This window comes from Terrapene carolina, unplaced genomic scaffold, assembly GCF_002925995.2.
Source record: "Terrapene carolina triunguis isolate 2854851 unplaced genomic scaffold, T_m_triunguis-2.0 Scaffold194, whole genome shotgun sequence".
Classification (NCBI taxonomy): Eukaryota; Metazoa; Chordata; order Testudines; family Emydidae; genus Terrapene; species Terrapene triunguis.
In genome coordinates, this window is record NW_020664545.1 from 6491772 (window position 1) to 6513205 (window position 21434).

Sequence of the window (21434 nt, forward strand, 5' to 3'; positions counted from 1 at the left end):
CTGTGCATCATCTGCACAGTCCGTTTCAGATCCAGTGATTCACAGTAATCCAGCCTGGAGGTGACCAGTGCGTGGATCCCTGTGGCCAGATCCTGGTCTGGGAAGAAGGGGTGGAGATCCCTAGCAAGCTTTTAGCTACTGGTGCTGCCTGGTCATCCAAGCTTAGTGAGGAGTCAAATGGGACCTCGAGATTTTCACCCCACTTTGATGAATGGAGGCGATGTGCGTTCATTGGAAAATGGAGACAACGGGCCATGTCTCCAGTACAGATGCTACAGCGGCACAGCTACGGTGCTGCAGACACTTGCTAAAGCCACGGAAGGGGTTTTTCCATTGCTGTAGTTAGTCCACCTCTCCAAGAGGCGGGGAGAGTTCTCCTGTCAATCTAGCAGTGTCTATGCCAGGGCTTAGGTCAGCTTAACTCTCTCAGGGGGGTGAATTTTTCACACTCCTGAGCAATGTAGCTAGATCAACCTAAGTTTTCGGTGTAGACCAGTTCAACATCTCGGCCAGTTCTTTTGCTTTTTGAATGGCATCACTTCGGTTTTGGCTGGGCTCTGCTTGAGCCAGCTGTTCTCCATCCAACCTAACCCTAACCCTAATTTCCAGTCGACATTCTGACATGTTAGTCGTGGTGTTTGCATCAGCTGAGAATGAGATCTACAGTAGAATGTCATGGGCATATTGTCGGTAGCTGAGTGCATGCATCTCACTAGCTCTTTCAGTGGTCTCGTGTAGATTTTGAAGAGAAGAGGGGATAGTATGGATCCCAGTGGGACGCCGCAGATTAGGGGCTTTTGAGTACCTGTTGCCTTTCTCTGAACACTGTTGGAGAGGAAGGATTGGAGCCACTGTAGTGCGGGGGGTGACAATACTTGCCTGGCTTGCAAGGAAAAGTGCTTGGAGATCCTTAGAGGAAAAGTGTTATACAAGGGCAAAGTATTCTGTTATTTCCAACATAAAAATGTTGTTCTTCATCCCCATAGTTGAACCGTTCACAGGTACTGTTTCAGAGTGATGCTGTATCAGATGCTCCCTGGAAATACGATGCACTGTGACACCCTAAATTCCACCCTAGTATAACACCCTGGAGGTCAATTTTATTGCACCAGGAATGATTTTAGCTCATTCTACATGAAAAAAGTTCAAAACTGTCCCCGGGCATGGCCAAGATCCAAACTGACAATATCTCAAAGACCCTTATGCTTTGGGAACCCTAACCAAGATGGGTTTCCAGAGCCTTCTGTAGTTATCTAGAAGCCAGTCTCATCTCTCGCTGCTGTACAGTTTTTGCAATTCTGTGCCATAGAGTCTCAGCTAGTCACCCTTGGCACCAGGTTCTCAATTTTTCTCCTAGGCTCTTGAAATCTCAAATCAACCAGAGACGATTTCAAACTCCTTTAGCCAGGTGAGACTAGATCACCTTAAACAAATACTTGCCTAGTTCTTCCAAAACAAGTGGAACACGATTCAGTCAGTCAAGATCCTGGTGGCACGGAACTGAATATAGACTGAGGTCCATCTTCCAGCTAGTGGAAGGTTTTGGAGGATTTGGGTTTATTTTTAAGGCATCCTAGGGCTTGACTGTGTGGAATTCAAAGCAACACGTGGTACTCCGGGAACAGCTTTGGGCAGGCTAGCTCGGATAGTCAGAGTAAGTTCGAATAATACCAGGCTGGGCCAAGTGGGCCTCTTTGATTGTGTTTGGGATCTAGAGCGAGTGGAGCATCACAAATACTGAAGAGAGCTAAACAGCTCATCCTGGCCCCAATGCCTCACAGGCACTGCAGCTTCTGACCTATAATTTTCCATGCATCCTTGGCTTAGTAGCCAAGGTGGATGCCCCATTAGGCAACCATCTACGCCGGGCACAGAGCTGGGTCCTACGCAGCATTGGATGTAGGGCACGCCAAAACTCTGCCCTTTACTCCAGATGTGGAGTTGGCCTCTGGATTCCACAGCTGCTCTGCAAACCTCCCACTTCGAATTCCCCAGCCCTGCAGACTGACTGGGGAACCTCAGAGCCAAGATGGAATCTTTTCCATAAGTCCCACGAGCCCTGCGGACTCTGCCCCAACCCCGGTGGAAGCGGATCATCCTGAGAAAGAAATGGATAGTAGCTAAACTCCTTTCCCAAGATCATGCTGTTGAGGGTGACAAGTGGCTCAGAAACGTATCTCTAGGAGGTCTGGATGGAGGCAGGATCTTTGGTTCTGAGCAGCAGAGCACCAGGCCCTTGGCCTTCTACTTAATCTATTGTACTCACAGGGTGCCAATCAGTATGTAGGTGCAGTGGCCATCACCCTCTCTTTGCTCCCCAGTGCACTTACCCTTGGCTGGTTGAAGTGATATTATATCTCAATAACCCATGCCTTTGATTCATGATTGTGCCTTCACTTACAGACTTCTGAAAGGAACCGAAGAGGTTATTAATGACATGCAGTGATCACACGCGCCAAAGTTAAAGCTTCTCGCTAAGTGAAATTTGAGGGAAAAGCAGCCAGCTTTTCAATATTTCGGAGAAACGCTTTGTGTCTCTTTTCATTTGCAGCCAGACAGTTGCAAATTGCATAAAATTGCTCCTGAAGCAGAAGAGGGGAAAAGGGGGGGGAGGGGGAAAGTGTGATTCTTCTGGCAAGGTACAGTATCAGTTTTATATCTATGCAGAACAAAGAAGGGCTTGCTGAAAGGTAGGCAAATAAGTGGCAGAAATTGGTATTGATCCAAGCAGGGAATGGGGCAGGTTGAAGAGCAGCAGTGGGGGTATGGAGATGCATGGACGTGGTGAGAGCCTGGGAACGCAGGGACACGAGAACGGAAAATGACAGGGAGGCAGCAACACTAGAGCAGAGAGACGCTGGGAATGCACCAGGGGTTGAGATGCAGCACAGCTGGCGCCTATGGATGGTGCACAAGGAGCAGCACCAGAACGTAAGGACACGGCATCTGATTTGCCTCTTGCTCCTGATCTGGCGCTGATGCGAATCAGAGCAAGGCAACGCACTGGGGTTAACAGAGATAACAGTTAACAGAGTGGGACTGGCTGGCTTGAAGGGAGCTAATCATGGGGTTGCCAGACTTTCACCTCTAATGCTGGGGTGAATCCGGCCTAGGTCAATGTCTCCAAAGCTGCCTCTCCATGCATGATCTACTGAGCCAGCTGTGCTCATCCAGGATGCTGCAACTGACAGTGCCTGGGGAAGCTTTCGGGAGCTCGGTTTAGGGCCTGAAGCTTGAATGGAGATGAAGGCTGGACTCCAATCTTCCATTCCTGCGGTGGTCACAGCAGGTCATCATTTGGGCCCGGCATCAGTGCAGGGTGAGGGAAGCTTGTACAGCCATTGCCTGTGCTGTCCCCTTTTTGTGGGTTTTTTCAATAGAAATCCTCAGCCTCCCGCACATTTCCCCAGTCCTGAGTCCACCAGAGAGGGGGCTGTTCACGGATACACCAGCACTAGAACATAGCAATGCAGGGAACACACCAGGGCTGGCACAGGGATAGCTCAGTGGTTTGAGCATTGGCCTGCTACACCCAGGGTTGTGAGTTCAATCCTTGAGGGGGCCATTTGGGGATTTAGCTGGGGATTGGTCCTGCTTTGAGCAGGGGGTTGGACTAGATGACCTCCTGAGGTCCCTTCCAACCCTGATATTCTATGATTCTACAGTGAAACAGCACCACAGCATGAAGACACTGGGCCAGATTCAGCCCCGGCTAAGAAGTGACTGCAATTCACAGTCACTTCAGTGGGAATCCCATTGGCTTATTCCACTGGTGAATCCGGCCCAAGGGGAGAGCAGGGGAATAGAGGGGCTTAACCGAAAGATGCAGCAGAAGCATGCATAGAACGGACATTGGGAAAATGGGCTGCCAAGATAAACATTGGGAACTGGAGAGCTAGTAAGACTGAAGCTCGACACCAGCTCCCACATGCTGCCTCAAAGGGCACGCCTGTGTTCTCTTCCTGCGCGCCAGTGGGTGCCCTCCCCAAGTGGAAATGCACAAGCACGTATGCAGTGCCCATGGCAGAGCGTGGGCACATTGTTCAGCTGGAGGTGTCTTTCTCTGAGCAGGCTCCCACCCACGCGTGTGAACAAAGACACCCACCCCCACACGTACACACACTTCTTCCCAAACACGCCCACGCTCCCCAATGCAATGGCACATACACGTACACATTTTCCATGCATGCACAAATGTGGGCCCTCCCCAGCCTCACGTATACACACGTATGTGCGGGAACACACCAGCCTTCACATGTGCTCAGCCCACTGCAAATTTCCCCACTCAAACCCTGGCCCCTCATCATTGCTTTGCTGAGGATTTCCAGCCAGGCCTGGTTTTTCCATGTGTGCGTTGTTGTTGTAGGAGGGTTTTCTATCTCTCTCTATTTGCATCGTTCGGAAAGAGGAGCTGCAGCAGCCTGGCTGTCAGGAAGTGAGCGGCACCGCTAGTGGTTGCCATGGGAACTGGGAGTTAATTAAGGCCTGTACGCAGAGGCCTGGGTGGAGAGGTCCCCATCACAGCCTAGTTCTGAAGCACAGAACCACCGGCCTCCTGTTTCTCGACAACAAAAGAACATTAAATGAGCAGGGGCCCATCTCTCCCAAATCACTGTAATTAAGCTGCAGTGGGGGAGGGGGTGACTGCGTAACAGGTGCTGCCGTGTCCCGCAGCCATTCGGGTTCGAACTCTTTGGAGAACAGCAGATACCTACAAACAGGAGCCAAGTTTTGCTTCGCAGGTCTGAATGATGTTGTTCTGGAGGGGGATGCGATGGGTCCCACTCCTCTCCCAGCCTTAGTAAAAACCCTCTTGGCCAGAGACTAAAGCTTCTGGGGAATTTCTCAGGCCCTTGGGCCCATCTCTGAGGTCTCAGGACCTTCAGCATCACTCCAGGGGCTGCGGGTAGAATGTCTGAGGGCATCTCGACACTTGGCAGTGATGCAGAATTGGCTAGAGGAGCAGTGGAGATATGGGTCCTGTCCAGTCAGTTCCTAGCCCTACTGTCATCCAGGCTCCTTCCAGGCAGGGAATCAATGTATCTGATTGGCTAATTCTTTTGCAAGGGTCAGAGAGAAAATGGGGCAGATGGTGGATGATGGAGTCCGCCAAGAGGGAAGTATCAGGGTTCTCCCATTATGCATCATTGGCAGGACTGCCCCGAACACTGCTAGAAGGAACGCCCCCCCCCCCTTGGGTACCAGTAAGACCAGAGGGGGTGATGACCCTTCTTATGCAAATGGAGAGCATCCAAGAGGGGAGAGCTAGATGTGGGTGAGAGGAGGAAAGGATGCTGTTGGTAAGAGTGTAGAGGAGAACTTCATACAGGAGGCTGCTGTGATGTTAATTTTCCCCACGAGGGAAGATCCCTTGCCTGATGTCCCCCAACAGGCTCAGACAACTTTATTCATCACCAGTAGGATTGGTTTCAGAGTGGTAGCCGTGTAGGTTTGGGAGAGTTTAATCCATTTGAACAGCACAGGTACTGTAGTCTCTGATCGCCACACCCAATCCATCCTTGTGCAACAACATGGGACACCTTGGGTTTCAGACTAAGTTGGCACGAGGACTCTTTCTTGTTCTGTTTCTGCTGAATGGGGACAGTATCCCCAGAAGAGCTTTTCCCCTGGATTTGAGTGGGGGTGACTAGCAAAAAATAGGAGATGGGGGAATGGATGGGCTGCTGCCCCCCAGGACCTCAGTTGGGGCAAGGGGGTAGTTGGGTTCCCCTTACTAAGCTGTCAAGACCAGAAGGGCCTGGAGTAAAAGACCACCTGAAAATACTTGGGGTGAGTTACCCTAGTGGGGTGTGTCTCCCCAGGCCTCGGGGAGCCTGGGATCCTGGTCAGGGGGAATGGACAAACTTTCTTGGTGCATCTGTACCAGCGGCAGGCGAAGACTTGAGCTGGAGATGCCTGCCGCCGCCCATCTAGCTGGAGCTGCCTTAGCCTACTTGGCGTTGTGAGCCGCTCCCAGTCACGAGATGGGAGCTTTTAGAAGCCTGGTGATAATGATCTCGCAGATCCTGGAGTGGTGTGAAGCTGGCCTCACTAGACGATGAGGCTCCGGTGCAGGGGCTCAGGTGACGCTGAGCACTAAGTGTATGTGCTACACAGAGCAGTAGCGAGTCTCAGGTCCCTTGCATGCCTGCTCCCTGACAGTGCATAGGGTAGGGCAGAGATGGAGATCGCACCATTCTCGTTGCGTTACCAAGACGCTTAGCTACGCGCCCGCCCCCCTCCCTTCCGCCTCATTCCTGTTCTGTGGTGGGAGTAACGGGGTGACTGCACCGCAGCGTTTTATGAATGCAGCTCCCTTGCTCTTCCTCCGGTCCTGCCTGACATGTTTCACTTTGCTCTGAGCAGCGACCTAGCCCTGTGGGTTAGAGCATCGCCAGTCAAATAGGAGAGGGGCAACAAGTGGCCAGGAGCCCAGCACAGAGGCTCACTATTAAGGAGGGACCATTAGATCATCTAGTCTGGCCTCCTGTGGATCACAGGCCATGAAATTTCACCCAGATACCCCTATATTAAACCCAGGGACTTAAACCAGAGCATTTCCTCAGAAGACCTTTCCACAGGCAGAGAGCAGGAGAGACAGAGGGGCCACTCAAGTAAGATTGGGTCGGGGCGGTTTAAGGGATGCCATGGCATTGGGTGTTGTAGATATGCATATAGAATAATAATAAAATCCCAACCACAAAAACAAAACAAAGACCCTGAAGGGCAGGGTCTTGGGAACTCTGCTGAAGCTAGATCAATTGAGACTAGAAATAAGGTGCACGTTTGATGATTGTCCATTGGCACACCTCACCTAGGGATGGGGTGGCTTCTCCATTAATTGAAGTCTTTTGAATCAAGACGGGATGTCTTTGTAAAAGAGAGGCTATCGCTCAAGCAGAAGTTCTGGGCTTGATGCTGAGATTAGTGGATGATGTTCTCTGGCTTGTGCTATGCCGGAGGTCAGGTTAGATGATCACAATGGACCCTTTTGGCCTTCAAATCAATGAATCTGCTCTAGAAAAGCTTTCAGTGTGTTTAGTTATGTCAGTGCAGGCTTGGGCGAGAGGTTATGGGCCAGCTTCCACTCTTGTTTAGCCCAGCGTAAATCCAGACTGACTCCTGCTGAAGTTGGTGGCGTTACTTCAACACCCATGTCAACTGGATTTGGTACTGGATTTTTCTTTCCGTGAGTTAGATTTCTTTTGGGAAATGTGATTTAGATTTCTTTTGCAGCATGTGGAAAGGACTCCAGGAGAGTTGGCACACTCTTCTTACCACCTTTCAGACCCTCACCTCCAACAAGACCAATTGTAAGGGGCAAGGAAGGACCCAAATGATGGGGAAGCTCATTTGATGTCCGTGGCCTCGGGTGTGCTGCCCTCAGGCATGCTAAAGGTGAGGGTCAAGTGAGGGCAGAATGGCCAGTGACTCATCCCATCAAACAGCCCACTTCAGGATGCGTCTGCCCAAGAGCCTGCTGTGCGAAGAGGCTCGTAATTGCTGCGATGGGATGGACTCCCCTGTTGGTTATCTGATGATAATGCACAGTAATGGCGCTGTCACTTCCATAGGGATATCAGGGAGATCCAAAGACTTTCCGAGTCACAGTGATAAGGAGCTCGCCTTGCTGGCGGAGTGGCAGGAGCAGGAGCGAAGACGGGGGTGACTGATTGCGTTAAGGAAAAAGTAAGAAGCTGCAGAGCACCTGAGGAGGTGAAGCGACTGATCTGGTGTGTCATTGTCCTTCACTCAGCCTGGATGTCTGCACACTGCTGTCTGTCATCACTCAGTGCTCGTCTTCCAGAGGCACGGGGACAGCTTCCTTCTCCACCTGCCTGTCACTCACAGCCAGCTGGGCCAGGAAAAGGAAGACACTCTGCCTGAAACGATGGCCTTCAGCAGGGGCTCGTGTGAAATGAATTGGGGATTCTCAGTCCGGTTCTCAAAGGACAATCTACCACCACTCTTGGCACTAATTCCACAAAGGTTGGGTCTAGCAGTTAGAGCAGGAGACATAGAGTCAGGACCCCTGGGTTCTTTTCCTGGTTCTGCTCCAGACTTCCTGTGTGACTTTGGGCAAGTCACTTCCTCCGCCTCCGTTTCAAAATGGGGACAATGATACTTACCTACCTCACGGGGGAGGGGAGTTGGGCGGGCGAAGTCTTTAACGTTCTTAAAGCGCTTTGAGATGCTCAGCTGGATGGTGCCAGAGCAGCGTTCGGTTAGTACCATATTAGTGGCCAACCTTACTGATGCTCTCAGTGGAGACCACCAAGGACTGAAAGCTCAATGAAGACTAAACTCCCCTTTTCATCTGCTAGGTGAGGATTGAGCCCCATTGATAGAGTAGCGTGTGGGGACGTGCAGAAAGATACACTCTGCCGCTGTTCACCCTTCATGTTCCACCCTTCGTGTTCCATCATCGCCTGCCCAGATAAAGGCAAGTGAGGTTCCGAACCCTGGTGCTTTGAATGGATGTTTAGTGGCTGTGATGCAATAGGCAGGGAGTTCTAAACTGGCCACCAGAGAACCAATGAGTCAATGCTGAAGACCCATGCCCTGATCCTGACAAGTCCCTGAGTGCTCTTGTTTCTAGTGAGGGCCCTACGGAGCCAGCACACGCTGTGTTTGTTTCATGGTCTCTGCCTCTGACCTACTTAACGCCGCTGGGTTACCCTGTGTTGCACCTGAGGGCCTATTCTACATCACTTACACGTAATTAATAGAGAGCGAGGCCTGCTCCTCCCTTGGGGCTCTCGCCCTCTCTGCAGCACATGGTTTGCTGAGCATCGCGGCCTGACGTCCCAGGAAGCAGGAGGGGACGGTCTCTCCCTCTCCTGGAGGAGATAGCTGCGGAGCTGTTGGGTCACTGGGGTGGCCGCTCACTCGGTGCCTCTGTGTGGCCGTTTGGGGGCTGCTCATGCCCAGGAATGCTCTGGGGGAAATGGTGCATTTTGTGGAGCAAATTGTAATCAGCTGGAATCAAAGCCCAGAGGCTTTACTCACTCCTTGCTCACTAGGAAACCTCCCATGGACTTGTGCTCCTTAGTCCCCTTGACTTCAACAGAAGTTTTGCCTGGATCTGCTCAGCAGGTAGGGGGGCTCCAGGGGTGACATCCTGGCCCCATTGGAATCTATGGGGAAACTCCCACTGCCTTCATGCGGCAGAATTTCATCCCAGGCATCCTCACTCCCAGCAATTGCATCAGAAAACAGGAGCGGGAATGTCACAGTAAAGGAGCTGGAGTAGCCACCAAATCCCTCGCCCAACTGGGCTTCCTATTCCAAACCCTACAGGAGCACGGAGCGGGGTGCAATTTATCTTGTAATTTATACAGAATCACATCGTAAAGGCCTCTTACTGTCTCCCTCACCGGGAAAGGAATTGGCTGCTCTGGGCTGTCCTTCTGCTCCTCCCACAAGGCAGCTCCTGACCATTTGGGGATCGGCATGAATTCTGAAGGACGAGCTTTCTAACGTCCGAATGCAGATAGCCTGCTAACGCACCTGCGGTCAGTGCACCCCTCGATCCCAGCCAAACCGACTGGGCGCTGCCCAGTGGGAGCCCAGGGGAGAGAAATGCATAGGCACTCTGTGTGTGCGTGTGTGTGTGTGTGTGTGAGAGAGAGAGAGAGACACACACACACACACACACGCACGCACAGATGGATTGGTATGTGTGCATGTGACAGAGAAGGGGGTAGTGCCGGAGAGAGACACAGTGTGTGAGTGTGAGAAAGAAGGTGGGGGAAAGAAAGCAAGAGATGCATGCACAGATTGGTGTATGTATGTGCGAGGTAGGGTGAGGGGACAGACACACACGGAGCGTGTGTGTGTGAGAGAGAGAGAGAGGAGGGTAAGGGGGAGAGACACACTCAGTGGGTGTGTCGGGGGGGGGGGAGTGGTGTGACAGAGAGAGAGGGAGGGATTGATTAACCAGGTGATGTTCCCTTGCTGGTGTGTCTGGCCACACCACCACCATGTCGCTGGGAGCGCTTTGCAAGGCCATTGGTCCCCTGCCCGGTGGGTCACAGAGCTGACAACGCTGCCTATCATTAGCGGCAGGTAGGAAGCGCTGCGAGGCACTGGCGGTGAGGGGCGGGGGAGCGTGGCCCTTGCCGGCCCAGCAGCGTGTGCTAAATGTTAATGTGATATTCTTCAGAAATGAATAAATAGGTTAATTTTTAATGCTCATCTAAATAATTTAATGAGGAAAATCAAGCTCAGTCTGCGAGGCAGGCTCAGCCTCATAAATCACTAGCAAAAATCCTCTGAGCCACATGGGTGTGGGCGTGTGTAGTACATGCATGTGTCTGGGTGGGTGGGTCCGGAACATGCATGCATATGTCCGTGCACGTGGGAGATAAGAACGGCCATCCTGGGCCAGACCAGTGGTCAGATGCTTCAGAGGATTTACACGTATGTGTGTGGGAGATGCATGCATGTGTGTGTGTAATACACACGTCTGTGCAGGGGTGCCTGCCTCTGTATGTTTGTGTGTGCGCGCACGCATGTGTCCAGACTGCATGTGTTCATGGTGGGTCTCTGTGTTCATTTGGGCACCGTGAACATAGCTGTGTATATGTACATAGCTGTGCCCATTGGTCTGTACATGTGTGGATGTACATGCCACATCCTGTCTAATGCAGTGGGACATGACAGCTAGAGCCGGGCACGGGGAGCACAAGGTTTTGGTTGTATTTCCAGCTCTGCCACTGACTCACGGGTGACCCTGGACAAGTCACTTCCCCTCCCCATGCCTCGCTCTGTCCCTCTGTAAAATGGGAGGAGCAAATACTCACCTGGCAGCGTAAGGTGCTGTGACTTGAGCTCATTATCGCTCTTTGGTCTGGTCACCCCTCCTAGTGGAGTGTCTCTGGGCAGTGCAGCCCGAGCACACACATGGGCCAAGTTAAAACTGCTGTAGAATTTCCTGGCATTTGTGCATTTAGGTCTCTGCTTGTGGGGCCTTTTGTGGTTTGTTTGCCGTTCTAGCCGTGGTGGAGCTTGAATTAAGGTCCTGTCGCCTCCTTAGCTCTGTGCTGCCATTGCCAGGAAATTCCTGTGATAAGCATGATGCCTCCTCCATGGTTGGGCCGGCGGCGGGGACCTCTCGCTGCAAACGTTAAGCAGAGGAGTCTGAATTTCTTCTCCAAACATAAATGCCTTTCGCTGCTTTGAGAGGCTTCTGTATCTCGTCTCTACCCACGTCTCCCTGAGCAGGTGAGAACGAGCCAAGCCGCCCCTTCGCGGCTCTGCCAGGGAGCCGGGCTTGGCTGGCAACAGATCAACTGGAGGGAGTGGAAGTGGGAAGTGGGGCTTGTTAGAACTCGCTAGGGATTGGGAGCTACATGGGGACGCTCAGCCTGGCCAGAACCTGGTCATCTCGTGGTCAGGCTGGTTCTGGTTGCAGCCCCGAGCCACTGTGAGTGGGTCTGAGGAGTGCTCGGGTCAGCTTCCCGGGGATGAGCGAGAGCAGAGGAGAGACCTCCGTGTGGCTTAGAGGGCGGGGTGAGAGCGAGCTGGGGTCTGCAGAGCGGCTCAGGGAGCCTCCCAGGCCATCTTGGTCACAATCCCAGAGCCAGATGCTGCTCTTAGTTATCCTCATGCACCCCAGGGCATCTGAGACTAGACAGCTGACTCGCAGGCCTCAGTGCATCTCACCCCACTCCCCTATAGCCAGCGATGGGCTCGGAGGGCTTTGTATGCCATCGCTCTGCAGTTCCCACCAGGGGCTGGTTCTGGCCAAGGTCTGCCCCACTGGGGCTCTCGTACGGAGCAGCTGGGGCCTCGGTGGCCAAGGGACCTGTTTACATCATGCCAGTTTATCCTGCCGATCCCGCGAGGGTCGCGTCCCGCTGGCAGAGCCCAGAGAGTCACTGGGAGCAATGGGGGGGGGCTCTTCCCCCTTGTCCCCCCGCATCCCCCCCCCCGCCAGCCCCCTCTCCGAAGATCATATCAAAATGTCTCTTTTGTGCAAAGCGGAGGGAATGCCCCTAAGAGCTGGTTACCATGGCAACCACAAATGTCAGGTTCCATGTGGTGAATAGCCGTTTCCATGACGACAACTCCTTTACCCAAGGTGCCACGAGCTGGAGTGACAGGCCTGCGGGGGGATGGGCGGCCGGGGTAGGGTGGGGGGGGGGGCAGGATGTTCTCAGGTGCTGAATTCCCCTTGGGGTTGTTCCTGAACCTCTCACGCTCCTCCCCTCCCCCTCCCACTGCTGCCGTTAAAGATTCTGGATTCTCCCATATGCAGGCGTAAAGCCATGAGCTTCAATGAAGCCTCCCCCTCCCTGGATTTGCACTGGTGGGGCTGAGCTCAGAGTCCAGTCCCTGCATCTCCCTCCCCATCTGTTTATCTTAATCCCAGGTTTTCTTCCTGGCTAGAAATAAAGCTGGTCCTTGAGGCTGCAGCGGGGGCGGGAGGGGCATGTGTGGGACTTGTACAGCTGTTGCCCCTCCCCCTGAGCCTGTTCCCAAGTGCACATCTGGACGATGCTGCCTGACCGTGCACAGGGACGGCACGGGTTATTGATGCAGACGGCAAGCAGCACCCACGGCCTTGCTCAGATCTCTCAGTCGGGTGTCGGGGGGACTGTCTGGATGAGAGTCCTACTGTGGGAGTCCAGCTTACATCCACGCCTACCCGAACAGACACCCAAGAGACACCCGGGAGGCAGCGCTGGGCTGGAGACTGAATACTGCTGCCTCACGCTAGGGCTTGCACCTAGCAGGGTGACTATGTCCAGAGGCACTCCATAAATCAATACAATCAATCCATAGCAATAAAGGGATGAGTGAATCAGAGGCCAAGCTAAGGGAAGGTGCTTTGCTCTAAAGTCTCCTTGAACTGACAAAGCAGCATGCGGTGGATGGCGAACGGGGTCTTGGGAAAGAAGCAGCCTCTGAAGGCTGGGTTGGGTTTGGTGCCCAGTCACCGGCTTTGTGCAAAGACCAGCGCTTAGCCAGCAAAGTCCTGGGATGCCGCAGGGGATTGCAACAGTCAGCTGGCGCGGGGGGCATTTGGGGTTTGATGATAGTGCTGCCTGCAGAGGGAAAAGCACCGTTCCAGGTTGGCGAGCCGAAGCATTGGGAGCTGGCGCATGGTATGGAGGAGGCATTGCAAGTCGGTGCATCTGTCTCTCAATCAGTCAGCCAGCAGGTAGCATCCCATTCCTGGAGAAAGCTCCCCTCTGGGTGGTCCCCATCTCCAACTCATCACCCCTTTGGCCAGAGGCAGACTCTTCATTCCCTGATTTGACCAAGTGCCGGAAAGGGAGCTGCACATGTCTAGCTGAAACCACTAACCTCAGGGGCGCTGGCTGGGAACAGTGTTTTCCACTACTGGCCCCAGCAGGTTCGCCTGCATAAATACATGCAGCCTTTGTGCATACAGATCAGGTTTGTGCATGCACATTGGATGACTGGGCACAATCCTGCAGCCAGGCGCTCAATTTCTCTGCCCAGGTAAGGACGGTCTTCTGCCGTTACATCCTGGACATTGACACAGCTGGAAATGTGACCCAGGAGCAGAAGGACCAGAACACTGAATTCTTGGGAGCCACAAAGCACACGATCAATCAGTCACTTGGAGCTGGAATCTCTCAGCAATGGGTGTGTGTGAGTGGGGGGAGGCTCGGGCATCTATCTTATAGACTTCAGTTCATAACTTTTTATCACTCGACTTCATTATACGTTTTGCATCATGGTTGTGCCTTAAACCACCGAACTTAGTCGAGGACCCGATCCTCTAGGGTGTGAGCAGATCTTGCTCAGGCAAAAAAACATTACCGACTCAAGTCAATGGGAGCTTTGCCCGAGTGAGGACTGAGGCTGCTAGATTTTTCTCACGTAGTTATGGAAATGAGCCTCTTGCGCAAGAGATCCCAACAGCGGAGGACATTGGCCTCCGATTTTGAGCTCCTCGAGGGCGGAGAAGGTATATTGCTTGTGAATTCACTTTCAGTGAGACGCAGGCTCCCGAGCACAAGATGTGCTTTTGGAAAAGGGACTCAGGCTCCTTAGTCACTTAGGTGCTTTGAAAATTTTCCCCCTGGTGCCCATAATAACTTAATTGTCCTCTCATCCTGTTGACTTTGGGGGAGTCACTCCAGGTTAGATCTGCGTTAGCGAGACGAGTGCAGAGCCCAAACACCATTGAGAGCTGGAGGGGTTTGTGACACTAGGTAACCTCCTCCTCTCCTGTGTAGATGATGCTTTGAGGTGTCACTACCGTCTTTAAAAGAAGTTCATAATCATCCTTCTCTAGAGCTTTCCCTCAAGGATCTCAGTTCCCCATAGGAGCATTAATGAAACACCACCCCTGTCTGGTACGGCTGTCTTATTTCCCCGCATTTTACAGAAAGAGAGAGAGAGAGAAAGGGAAACACAATTAAGTGACTTGCCCAAGGCCACGCTGAGTCAGTGGCAGAGTTAGGAATAGCTCACAGGTCCCCAGGCTTGTTGTTTAACCACTGGACCACACTGCTCCCTGGGTATTAGATTCTGAAATGATGAAGTGTTTGCTTCAAGGCCCTGAGTCTTTCTCAGCCAGCAATCTGCTGCCTGGAAGATGCAGGATTCCTTGGTACAGGCTGTGTGTATTTAAAGGAGGGGTGTTCTCTGCACTGCCAGGATAGAAAGGGGTGGGGGCTGCATTCCTCCCAGAAGATCTGAAAGAAGCTGCTTTGGCTCCTTTCTGCAGGTCCTGGCTTGCAGTCATGTCATGGGTCTTGGCATGTAGTTGTGCAATCTCCACATCCCCAGAACACCCCTCCACACTGGCATGACAGGCATTTACTGGCAGAGCGGGAAGAGGGGCTCCTAATGGGAGAGTACTTGGGCACTGGGTGCCCAAGGGCTTATACCGCTGCACAGGCCCGAGAGCATCACTATGGGGAGGAGGTAATATTCCTAGCTGCATCTCTCCACCCTCGGGCAGTGCTGCTGAATTCCCTGGTGCTGCTGGCGCCACCATGTGACTGGCAGGCGGGCAGCGATGTCTCATTCCCCGTCTTTCTCTCTCGTTGCAGATGGCCCGTCCAATCCAGGTGAAGCCGGCGGACAGCGAGAGCCGTGGAGGTAGTTGTCATCTCTCCTTGTTATTCCTCCTTGTCGTTTTGCTGGCAGCTGGTCTGTTGTGAGGTGCCCTCCTGGCCCACTCTTGCTAGGCAGAGAGACTCAGTGTTTATGGCCTGCCCTTGCTGTGCACCTGCGGGTGATTGTGGGCCTGGGTTTGGGTTATGGATAGAACAAAGAGGCTCCTGTTGGGAGCTCCTGGTTTGGTGAAACACTCCATGCCCGAGTACGCCACTGCAAGGCTCTGCCAAGCTCACAGCTTCTCTGCTGGGCCCCACTACACTTGGGAACTGCGCAGAGCATCAGCCCTGGGGCCTGGCAGGAGGGTACAGGAGGAACAGGAAGCGTGATGGGGGCGTTTGGGGAGACTCAGGCGTAGCACTGGGCCCGTTTTTTCATTGGAACCGGTTTTTCAATGAAAAATGTAGATTTGGGTCGACCAAACCACCTCGCGAATTGGGTCAAATTCGCCAAATTGTTCAGTCCAAAAAAAAAGCAGAAACAGATCAAAACATTTCCATTTTTCCATTCGAAATGAATTTTTGTTTAGACATTTGTTTTCCTTTTATTTTTTAAAAAAAGTAAAAAAAAACCCTCAGAAATGAAATGAAACGGGGGGATTTTCGGTACGGCCGAGAGCTATTCGCACAGCTCTCCTCAGCGGTGCAGGTTAGCCCCTTGGCCTAGCGAGCATTAACATGACAGCAGTAACATATGCTAAGCGGTTATGAGCTGGAATATGCGGCGAGCTGCGTTAATTTACACTGGAGATCACACCCCTGTCAGATGCCATTCTTCAGATGGAGCAAGTGTAACCCCCTGGTGTCGCAAATGAACAGATCCTTTTTGTTGCTTTTCCCTGCCTTAACCGTGCATTTCTTCTTCCTCCTACACTCCTGCATCTATCCTTCCTTCTCTTCATTTGCTTGTGCTGCCTTAGCAAGCGATTTGGTAGGGCTGGTGGCATTTGGGTGGGGCTGTTTTCCCCTTTAGAATGGAACGTCGCATGTACTGTGTCTAGGATTGGAAGGATTTGATTTTTGTTTTCAAGGATTATTTCCAAGTATTTTGTTTGTATTGATTTCAACGTTCGCATCAGCAGGAAATCAAAATAAAAAAGTCAGCTATTAATAATCCTTTATTCCATACGGGGGCTGGGATTTTCAGATGAGCCTAAGGGAGTTAGATTTCCAAATTTCAATGGGAATCAGGCATCTAACTCCATTAGGCTGCTCTAAAAATCCAAGCCACAGAGCCTGTAGGAAGCAAGGTGTGGAATAAGTGACCTAAGTCACTTAGGCCCAGATCTTCAAAGGGCTTTAGGTGCCTAACTCTCATTCGTTTTGGCTATGGAAGTCTTTGCTAGAGCTACAAAATCTCGTACACACAAGTAACCATGCGCAGATGCTCACAGACACCACACACAAATTCTGGTACACAGTTAATATATAGCAATACACACACTTATGGACACCCGAACAGACACCACAGAGATACATAAAAACATCCACATCCAACACTGGTCGGCATGAGTGCATTCACACAGCTACGTTCACAAGTCCATCCATACACACGCACAAATAAATAGAAAGATAAACTCATACCCATTTATTAAGCCCTCAAGCCATATTAAAAAAAATAACTTCCCCTCTCTGTAAATGTCCCTTATCAGTGATGGAAATTCTTCTTTACAGAAGGAAAAAGATAGTTTCTTCTAGGCTGCACTGCCTAGAACCATGTACCTGCGCTACTGAGCACACATGGGTTTAGGCAGCCGGAGAGCTGAATGCCTGAATCAGAGCTTGCTGATGTGTTGGGAAGGGTGGAGTTAATATTCAGCCAGCTCGTCCTCTCAAGCTGCCCAGGGAACTCTGCCAAGGACCACAACACATGAGTGGGGAGAGACGCCAACGATGATCGCCGACATTTACCAATCAAAAATTGAATCCTGCCGTGCCTAATTAAGGCCCCGATGCTGCAATCTGAGACTTACTTCTGCCCCCCCCCCCATGCAGGGCCCCATCAGTGCAGGAATCCACCTGGATGGATCCGAGTGCAGGATCAGGGCCTATCTGTGCCTCAGCTTGTTGCATCTGTGCTGGGCCATAATTTCCTCTGGGCAGGGACCGGGTATCTGTCTATGTTTGAAAAAGCGCTAAGTATTCTGTAGTGGCTGGTCAAAATAATAATAATAATTAATGTTCCCACTTTGCTCCTTGGGGAGCAAAAGGAGACGTGCTGCTTCTTAGACCATTTCATTGAGTTCAAAGCTGTCAGTGGTGTTTGCAGAAGACATTTCTTTCCCTGTGTAGGACCAGATTGTGATCCTATTGCAACCCATAGCCTATTACTCCACAAGTAGTGCCACTGACTTTGGTGGGCCAATGCTCATGGGGAAAGCACTATTCAAATGGAGTCAGAGTATCACAAACTGGTGCTTAATTATTCTTGCCTTCCCTACAGCAAGATCTTTATTATTTTAAAAAATATCCTAGTGACTGTTTTATTAAATATTAATATTATCTTACATTTCTATTGCAACTTCCATCCCAAAGCATCTCAGTCGCTGTTAGAGAAGGGAGAAAGGAGTCAAAAATGTTTATTTAATTTGTGTATTTTTAAAAAAGTTTATTTCCATTTCACAGCTCTGAAACAGAGGAGGATTTCCCCCCCCCCCTCATGATATTGGTGCCAAAATGGCCATTTTTCACATTTTAAGAAAAATGCAACATAAAAAGATTTCACTTTTTTAAATGCAAATCGATTTTCACCCCAAAGAATTTTGCATTTCAAAACTGCTGGACGTTGTTTTGCATTGGAAACAAGATCCGTTTTTTTGGGTGCGGGACCTATTTCCATTCCAAAAGGCTCCAGTTTTTCCAAGATGTGAAAAAGAAATTCACTAGCATTTTTTCCTGTTCTTTTATTATTATTATTATTTATTATTTTATTATTGTTGAATATTTGGACCATTTTTGGAAATTCAAAGCCGGAAAGCAGAAGTCTTGATTTTCTAGGTCTCTGAATTTTGTTTCAAATTTTCTCCAATAAATCTACAAATTATATACACATGACAACACAGAAACGCAGCCACTTCTGGGGGGGAGCTGATGGAGACCCAGAACTAGCCTGCAGCTTTTCACTGTGACAAGGAGAATTTGCTATCAAGGTCTAAGAGGTAATGGGGTGTTTGCAGCGAAGTGTGTGCATGTGGCATGGGAGAAGAATAGTGATTCTCATTTAGGTTCCGCTTAGATCCATCCTACAAGACTATGGCCATTTAATCCAAAGTCCTGCCTGCATTTAGGAGTTCCTTACTGACCCCTGTATTCCACATCAGTGCCTGGGGCAGCCCAGAACCCAGAGGGCACAACATTGGCATAAAGCCACCTTTTCCTTCCTCTTTTCCGGCACAGAACTACTTCCTTTCTTGTTGTTTCCTTTATTACCACCCCCCGCCCCTCCAGGGAAGATCTCATCCCTTCTGATTCTCACACTTGTGTCCCCTGAGTCCAACAGTCCACTCTGCCCTGAGTTGCAGCCGTTAATGCCAATGGGCTTGCAAGGGAGGCAGAGAAATGTCCCCTCCTTTCCTCTTCCTCCCTGTATTTACGTTGCAAATCTTCCTTCCTGTCTGGGAATGACAGTGCAGGAATAAATGAGGAGTCGGGAGCAAGTTCCCATCAGCCCAGGCGCAGCAGAGCTCCCATCTGTCTGAGATGCCCCCAGCTCCTTTCGTGCAGACGGCAGGAGGAGATGGACTTTATTGTTTCCCTGTCAGGTTTCAAGCAAAGGAGTTTACTACCAAGTCTGCAGGGAATGGGGAGGAGGGAGGGGGAGGAGCAGGAATCCTAAACAGCGCAAGATACAAATGCAAACCCTCTGCAAAAAGTTACTGCAGCTTCCCATAACCTACCTGGCCTTTCAAACAAAGCTAATGCTCTTAGAATGAAATCCCAGCCACCTCACGCTGGGTGTCAGACTCCAGCCTCCCACCTGGGCACAGTCCCAACGAGGTTACTTCTCCAGTAATCATGCATCCTATGGATACGGCAGGAACTGTGTTCAAAGGATACTGTCTATTGTCCTCATGGACACAGGGACCAGAGAAATTCCATCCCCCAGCGAAAGGACTGAAACAGCAACCCCCAGATATGCCTGCAAGAGACCTTGATGGAGAGGAGGATGAAGGCTGGGGAGCCAGAACTCAAACAGGGACCTGGGCTGCTTCTCTCTCAGCTGCAGGGAAGGGATAATACCTTGCCTTTCTATAGCAAGGAGCTCAAAGCCTAATGATGATGTACTGGGATCGCTTCACTCACCACTGAAATGCAGCCACCTCTGGAACGTAGCAGCTGTTTAACAGCCACACTGCAGTTTAGGGCAGGGAGATGAATATTGTATCTAACTGAAATGGCGTGGGAAATCTAGAGGCAGGATGTAGAGTCTGCTACACAGATTTGGCCGTGATATTGGGGCTCAGTGCCCTGAGCTTGTGAAGAATGCCAGGGGATCGTTAATGACCACAAGCGGTCTGGACGTTAGCTTTGATTCTCATTCCAAACAGGGTGTCTCCCAGCAACAGGGCATCCCCAAGCACCATGCCGGGGCAGCTCCTGGGGTCATTGTTGGACCCCAATTTGTTCTTTCTCGTCCCAAGGCTGCATCTCACCTCTGTGGTTTCTAGTTAACACCCCAGGGGTGGGTGCCCCTTGACATCCTCCCGGCTTGCTCTTTGTGCAAATCTGGAGCACATGGATCCAGCCAGTTGGCAGAGTTAAAGCTGCACCTCAGACCCTTTCCCCCCGGGGCCACACTCTTGGATTCATCCCAGCTAGGAACTGGCGATCAGAGTACCATTTCCAAAGTCTTCTGCGGGAACCCCATTCTTGGAGAAGACGCAACAAGATCTGCAGATCGGGATAGAGCGGTCTTACACAGTGATGGAGAAACGCTGCCCCTTGGAGAGCAACGCTGAGTGTGAGCCAGGCAGTCTTGTTCTGTTTATTACCATCGGTTGGAAAGAAACCCCAGAAAAACTTTCCAGGGGTCACACCAGAGCCAACTTGCCTTATGGGATTCCACGGAGTGGCCTTTTCATGGCTGAATTGTGGCAGACACCAAGTTTCAGTATATTCTGCCTCCCACTGGCCTGGTGCCCTCGGACTGCATATTTTCGACTCAGCCGTAACATCCCGCATCCCATGCAAGCCTGGGGTTCTCTCACATTGTTTCTTGAAAACTAATGACATCACCGGTGCAGAACCGGGGGCCTGCAAAACAGGGAGCTGTATGCTCTGAATCTTCCCCCGCTGTTTATTTTCCTTGTGACTATCAGTTTGGGCCGTTGTCCCAGGTTTCCAGCCATCCTTGGACACTGAGAGCTCCCTGATACAGCTGTGTGCATGAATCCTCCGCTCAGAGGCATGGTGTAGACTGGGAGCCAGGACCTTCTGAGTTACTGGGAGGTGTATTATGACAGCACCTAGGAACCCCAGTCCCGGACCAGCACCCTGTTGTGCACTGCTACAAACACAACACACAACCGATTCTTACCCCAAACAGCACTTACACTCTAATTAATCTCAGCTCTTATATTGATTCAGTGGCTTTAGACCAGTCACTTAAAGTGCAAATCTCAGCTTATATTTTATGTTCCTTTCCTGTTTCTTTGAACACCCTAGATTATTAAAAGGGGGGAGGGGGGAACTAATTAAAATCGAATTAGGTTTTCATTATTTAAGACTTTTAGCCTTTCACTCACTTTCTACAAACGGACTAGTCCAGTGGTGTCAGCCACTTGGCCCGGCTGGTGGATATGGGTGACTCTCATGGCGTATTCGGATTCTGCAGAATCCCAGTTTTCATGGGGGGGAAAAAAAGTTTCTAGGCTTCATGATTGCACAGCTAACCTTCCAAATGTGAACCGCGTATAAACCGATGCAGTGCTTTCTGCCTGAGTCTGCAGAGAGCCTGAACCAATAGCTCTGGAATTCAGCCCTTCCTGCACAAAGGGTCTGGCACCTCTGGGCTTGTCTGTTTTACTTTTGTCTTAGTCAGTTTCTTTGGTGCTTTCCCAATATTGATAGGGTCTGAGCCTCTGACACAACAGGGGGATGTTATTCTTTAAAAATAAAAAGTTTCCCCCTGGAAGTTTAAAAAAAACCATTCAAAATGTTTCTGTGGGTGTTCAGCTTTTTTAGCCCTGACACCGCCCCTTTAATAAATCACTCTGTACCTCAGTTTCCCTATCTGTTAAAAAAATGGGAGATCACAATACTTACCTCTCTGGCCGAGGTGTTGTAGATAAAAAGTGCTTTAAGAAGTGCTAAGTATTAGCGTTATATTCC

General features: G+C 50.9%; 1 protein-coding gene across 1 annotated transcript in view; it reads left to right on the forward strand.

Moving 5' to 3' along the window:
- Positions 1-21434, forward strand: part of CELF5 (CUGBP Elav-like family member 5) — a 57233-nt gene that overhangs the window by 14809 nt on the left and 20990 nt on the right. The window contains exon 3 of the mRNA XM_024221901.1: positions 15039-15087. Coding sequence (XP_024077669.1) covers positions 15039-15087 — 49 coding nt within the window. The remainder of the gene's footprint in view (positions 1-15038; positions 15088-21434) is intronic.